General features: G+C 37.5%; 1 protein-coding gene across 1 annotated transcript in view; it reads left to right on the forward strand.

Moving 5' to 3' along the window:
* LOC145404049 (uncharacterized) overlaps positions 1-7,087 on the forward strand; it is a 191,575-nt gene that overhangs the window by 95,478 nt on the left and 89,010 nt on the right. The window contains exon 8 of the mRNA XM_080275654.1: positions 6,702-6,760. Coding sequence (XP_080131780.1) covers positions 6,702-6,760 — 59 coding nt within the window. The remainder of the gene's footprint in view (positions 1-6,701; positions 6,761-7,087) is intronic.

Raw genomic sequence — 7,087 nt, forward strand, 5'->3', positions numbered from 1 at the left:
TGGCCTCATCCTTGGAGATTAATTCAAGAGGAAGTTTCATTGCAGGTAGTGAACAGGCAGAAACTGAAGTAGCTCCAAACATATGTGCTTGTAGCTGGGTACGAGTGGGGAGGAACAATTGACCGTGAGTGTACTGCAAGTATTGTTAGATACTACCCACCCGTACCAACCACTGTGTTATGTTAGTAGTGTAAGAGGATGTTATGTAACCAGTAATGTCACTCATGATATAGTGTGACAAATGACATACCATATCAAATTATCTGGCTTATTCCATATTTCAACATCCTCAAAAAGCATTAGATGAAACACTGTGAATTTACCTACCACAAGGAAAGACTGTTTGAAATAATAGTAAAGGGAAAAAATCACAATGTTTTACTAAGAATACAGTAGAAATCTGGTTATTCAAAGGCTTATTAATATATATATATATATATATATATATATATATATATATATATATATATATATATATATATGCTGTTGATTTCCATTCCACAGCAATCCAAATTTAATCTTTGATTAGATTTTCATGTCAAGTGTTGCCAGTTGTCACTCATTTTGTAAATTTTTATCATGCAATTTTTTTCATTTCTTTATTTGCATATATTTGTTAATTATTTAGTTATTTAAAGATCAGTGCACTGTATTTTGAAATGTTGTCACGGTTAAAAGTAGTAGTACTGTATTTGGCAGTTCTTATTTCATATGATGTAACTGTTCTCATGGCTAACAGGACTTCTACTGTTTGAAGTTGTTGTATGCTGCAGTAAGCCAGATGATGTATGACCCACTCAGACATCACAGAATCTGTATATTAACCCAACAGCCAACTCTCATGTGGTCACGTCCAATCATACGTATATTTAGATCATTGTAAACAAGAGTTTTACTACCAACACCTGTCCACCTCATCCTAGTACCTGCCAAAGCCAATACCACCACCACCACCACCATCACCACCTCCCCAGTACAACATCACTGGCGCCATTGCAATGTCATGCATCGCAGATTGTTGTTGTTATTGTTATTATTTATTAGTATTCTTATTATTACTATCAGTATTATTAATAATTGCTAGTAATGCATATGATTATTATTCATATTTACATTTTACCATTAGGAGCAGAGATACAAAGTATGTAAAACAAAAATGAAACACATTACACGTCACAATGTGATATAAAGTAAAGAAGGCGGATGATTGTTTTAGTGAACCATGAAAAACTTGACATGTGGAAGTACAGTAATTCTCATAATGTGATTTCATCACTGTGGAATTAAATCTCATGTGATTACACCACTTTGGTTATATTAAGGTTGACATTTTGATTTTTTTTCAGTTCATGAAATTGAGTAAATTATTAACCAATATAAATAATGCACTCCGTTTCTGACTGACAAGCCTCTTGACGTAATTTCACGGTGAAAAAGGTTTTGCCGAGATTTGCAGTTGCATTTACATTGTTGCATTAGATTGCAGTTATCATTCATTGTTATTTGATATTGCAGTGGTACACAAACATTCAGATTTCTTTATATATTTCATTGGAATGCTATTTACATGGCTGGTAGTAGTTTGTAGTTGAAATGAAATGCTGTTTATATTATTAACCTGATGGAGTTGATATTGCAGTTTCATTTACATACATAAAAGCTGCTTGGTATTGCAATGGTAAACTGCTTAGCCACATATAAACTGCTTGATATTGTACTGGGTTGTTATTTACACTATTGTAAGCTGCACCCAACACTGCACAGGGCACCATATGAGCAGCCTGGCCAGATATAAACACCCTTTTGACGTAGACCTAACACAGTTGCTGTAGAGCTGTTGACGTAGACGTATTGTTGTGCCTAGAATGCTCACTTGACGTAGCAGTAAGAATCCTTGTAGCCTTGGACCACTGTACCTCCCCTCTTGCTGTAGACTTGACATGGTATTTATAGCAGTAGATTTGGCCAATACTGCTGGACATGCAATCTTCTACCTCACTTTTTCTAACTTCAGTCTCTCACTTTTACACTTTCACTTTTTCACTTCATTCACACTTTCACACATTCATGGCAACCTTGTAGCTCACTTTTTCTCACTTCGGTGGGGAGCAGGGTGGCTCATTGGTAAAGCGTGACTCGGGATCGTGAGGTTGAGAGTTCACGCTTCGCCAGGGTAGCTGCCTTTGCTGGGAGGGGTAGCGCTCTCCTGTAACCCTAGCAGGTCTAGCTTGGGGGAATAATCCCGTCCCTTCTCACTTGATTCTCTCTTGTCCCACATCTTTGGCAATCATGTACACTGCGGGGTATCATTTCTGCCCACTGTGTAGTCGTATGCCTGCCTAGAGGGAAAGCTTGGCCAGGGCCTCACACTGAATGAAGACCTTAGTACTGTAATAGTGTGGAGCTTTTCTAGACTACATGAGTAACAGTGTCATAAGAATTGTTCCTCGAGCAGAAGAGAAAAGCTTTAAACTACCACCTTTACGATAAATAACAAGTCTTCATTCAGCATGACTCTCTGGCTGTGACATATCTAATCAGATGTGGGACCAGAGAATTAGCAGTAATACTGTATACGTCAGGAGTGTACCTTACTTTTCTCACTACAGGCTTTCCCTCTTCCATAATTCTCAGTGTCTTCATCAGTGCCTGTGACTACTGATTATAAACACTAGTGTTATGTTTAATCAGTTGGCAACTACGGCACTATTGTTGGACTGTTCCCTCAATCTACAGGCTAAAGTATTTCGCTGTTTACACTCCACTGACACTGACTCATCTCCTCACTGCTTCATATGATGCTAACTTCTCTCACTACTAATTTACTCTCCACCTAACTTATGTGCCTGTAATTTAACTGACTTCTTATCTTTTTTTTTTTTTCCCCTTCTGCTTCCAGTCCATCATGGAAACTCTATCTCTCTCTTTCTCTCTCTCTCATCCACATACACTAATTTATCTTCGTTTTCATTTTCATCATTACTCCTCCATTCATTGCCATTTATTTGTACTTCTGCCCCCATTCTATCCTTTTTGTGTTTGATAAACCTATCATTAGGGAGGCTTTTTGTTATTGCTGTCTCCAGACTATTATTCAGCTAAAGAGAGAGATTTAAAATATAGATATTACAATTCCCTTCACTACAAAGGATCTACCCTATGCTGAAAGAAGTGTCTGGTAGTAGCAAGAGTATGGGAAAAGAAAAAAAAAAAGAAAACATTGTATATTCCACTTCTGCATCAACCTTCAGTAACATTTTTCACAAACTGTATGTACATATTCCTGTTTAGTTGTTTATTTGTACCCCTTTCTTATGTCCCTTTATGTGCATTTTCTTCCTTTATCAACCTTCACTACTTCCTTTCTTCTGGTCTACTGAGGACATGGCAGTAGATTTGTCTAAGAAATAATAAATTACCTTCTTCCCAAAATAATGAGAACTGTGCCATCAAAAAACTCTATGTAAATATTGCCTTTCCTCACTTGTGTCGCTATAACAACTCGGTATTCGCCTCAAGTCCTCAGACGTTTTGAATATCTCGCTTCTGTATTCTCTATCCCAGCAACTAGATAGAGCGATATATTATGCTATTCTCCTCGTCTTTGTTCCCTTGAATACAATGAAGTATTATATTTGTTCTGCCTTCCTCCAGATGACTTTGTTAGCCTCGGAATATGAAATCATTTGAAGATAGGAAGGATAAGGTATATATTCTACGTCATTGGATTGAAGGGTTTAATCTCTCTTAAGCTTAGGAGAAATATAAAAATATCTTACTCTCTCTCGCCTCTTACAGTTACCTCTAAAGCTTCGATCTCTGCCTTTCGAGTTTTTACAATTTGATCTCTGTGTGTGGTAGATTGATGCATTACCCTGTTTTAATTACAGTATGATCTAGACGACCCCGATTCTCCTAACTTCATAAAACCTCCTCGTTTTTTCTTACGTAGAATGACCTGGAAATGCATCTTTTTACATTACGTTCGTGTGTATCCTGAGAAAAAATTCTTTGAGCATATTCTCTTTATTCTTTCGTAAATATGTTTCCATATTTTGCGCGCTTGGTACGATATTCCCATTTTCTTCTTGCCTTGTACAGTACATTTCTTTTCCATTTTCTTTGTGTGTCAGTATTAGTAAAACTCATGTTTCAGTCATTTTGAGTGCAGTTCAAAATGGCGCCAAATTCAAAAGTCGATTGAAATTTTTGCTATCAGACACAAGTCAGTTCATAAAATGAAGAGCGGGCTGTCCTTAAAATGCCTTCATCATTTCTCTTGTCAAAACAAAAAAGCAAAACATTCATAATTCTCTCATAATCTCTTCCAATGGCATTTCTCTATTCATCTCCTCCTGAAAACTGTGGGCGGGGCTCGAGCCGTTGCGGACGATTTACTCCAAATTTCTGGCGGCAGATATGAAAAGAGCGATTAAACTTCTGGGTCCGTATTCTCGTCTGTTGCGTAGGCTCCCTTGCACCTCATCCACACCAGCTGGTGCTTCATATATTTCTTAATGCTTTTTATCTAATTGTGTGCGTTTTACATTGTAAACTGGTATGGAAGAGGTACTTGAAAGCTTCAGATGGGCCTGGTCACTCTGATTTCATAATTGCGCATACTGTAGTTTGATGCAAATTTTCCATTCGTATTTTTTGGGATAAAAGTTGAAAGAACAGTTAATTTCATTGGGCCATGATTTAAACATTCCATTTTTCAGTGCCAGACATAGTGTGGGTGATGGTGAAGAATGGAATGCCTAGTAGTAAAGTGGCCTAATGAAAGGGATGTTCTTCCAATTTTCACCATGGCTTACATTGTTGAACAGTTTGCATCAGGTTATGTCCAATTCCGACTTCAGTGTGGTGAGGCCCACAACCTCATGAATGCGGTGACATCTTTTATTGTATTATTCTTGGTACCTCGCAGTAACTTTATTCAACTAGGGTTGGCCTTGTCATCTTGAAGAGGTAAATGAAAGCTCTACCAAGCCTCCAGTCTGAAAAGTCTCACCCAAGCTGGATGAAGTCATTTGGTGTTATCAGGAGTAAATTATTAAAGACCACTGTATTGAAGGGGTTTGCGTCTTCAATCTGATAAGGTATTCTCCACTTCTTGTCATTACATGCAGATGATTTTACTCAGCTTTGGAGGGACTTCAAACTGGAGGAGTGAGATACAGCCTTCATTAACCTTTCACTGCAAGAAGCCTGTCCTGAGTTGAATGAAATCATCTGGTGGTAGTCAGAATGAAAATATAAAAATATGTCATTGGATTGAAAGAGTTAAAATGACGAGAATGTCACATACCCTGGTGACCCGCAGTGAAGCTGCTTTGAAACAGGCGCCGAAGACCTCAAACCTCTGCCCGTTCCCTTCGCCTCCCGTTCCGTTTTGCCCAAGTTTCGCCGGGATTCGAAAGCGAGCGAGCCTACGCTATACAACCCGAAGTTTTCGAACATGAGGAGAAATGCAGTTGTAGAGAGAGAGAGGGCAGTCCCGACTCTTGTTGTGTGAGATGCTGGAAGGCAAGCTTTACTGGAACCATTTTGTTGTTTTTGTTCATCAGAGAAGTTACCTGGTATTTAAAAGGATCATATTTGTCAGCCAAGGTTTTGTCAACGTTCGAAAACTACGGGTTTATATGCCGGGGCCGCGTAGATGAAAAAAAAAAAGTGTATTGTAATAATTGAAATTAAACCATATCCAAAAAGTTCATTAATGGTAATGATTATAAGAAAAAAAAATGCTGTTAATATCCCGAAAGTCCAATGTTAATGATAATTTTACTTCAGAAATTATTTTAAAATATTACATCTTTTCTGCTGTTGTCAGAAATATTGTTCCTTGTACAATTTTTTGTTTATTCATCAACATTTAGTTATTCAAGCATTCATTATCATCCCTTGCACCTGATTTTACGCCTTTAAGATATGAAGTGTTAAAAGCATTTGATTTTACACAATATGCATTGAAGACATGTGTATTCAGCAATAAGTTACAGGTTTCCATTGCTTTATCGCACACACTGACTGTTAATGAAGTCATAGACATTTATTTTTATTATTATTATCTGCATAAACTTTCATGATGACAGTGAATAATAACAGGCCTGCAGTTTGACTCAGTACCTATAGTGAGTATCTTATTTGGCCTTCACTTATGCTGTCAGGTATTTATATATACTTCTACTTACTTTCAGCAGTGAATAATGTATAATCTGGCCTCCGTTTTCACTCCATAGATATTTACACTTTTTTAACAATCAGCAGTGAATAACATCTGATTTCTTCTTCATTTATAGTTCAGGTATTTTCATCTTTATTTGTCATGAGCAATGAATAATGTCTGATTTGAGCATCATTTCAGCCAGTTATTTCCAGTTTTAATTACCATCATCTGTGAATAGCATCTGATATGTTCTTCATTTTTACCCATAATTATTCACACTTATGTACTGTCAGGAGTGAATAATGTCTGATTAACCATCATTTTTACCAGTTACAAACACCTATTTGCCAGCAGCAGTCAATTACATCTCTAGCTTTCATTTTCTCCCCACAATTTCTCATCTGGTTTTCATTTTGACTACTTTATATTTTTATGCATCATCACGATGGAAGAGTGAGTCAGCCATCACTTTGCCCCACCTCCAGGCCTGACCCACCCCGGCCTCGCCTGACCCACTCATCCCTTTCAGGTACATCTTCACCATCGTCAGTTACCTCATCGGCGTCTTCATCTTTGCTACCATCGTAGGTAAGTTCAAAAATGTAAATTGCCTTTGTTGCTAAGATTCCTTCTTGCCACCAGATTATTTTATTGGAATTTTGAGACATTTTTTGCCCTACATAGCCTTCGTTCATTCCTTTATTATGAATAGTCTCATCAAAGGTAAGATCGTTGAGTGGTAGCAAGACGGATGTAGAAGAGATGTCGTCTTGGTGGTAGATGTAAGTACTACGTATACTTGGAAAGGTTTAAATGGTTAGAGGGGATGGTATATTATTTTCGTTTGCTTAGGGCACATCCCAGCACACTTTTTCTTTTTTTTTCAGTCAGTTGCTGGACAAAAGTTGGCATTGA

Source organism: Coenobita brevimanus, chromosome 62, assembly GCF_032717465.1.
Source record: "Coenobita brevimanus isolate Jiangsu-jjx chromosome 62, ASM3271746v2, whole genome shotgun sequence".
NCBI classification, from domain to species: domain Eukaryota; kingdom Metazoa; phylum Arthropoda; class Malacostraca; order Decapoda; family Coenobitidae; genus Coenobita; species Coenobita brevimanus.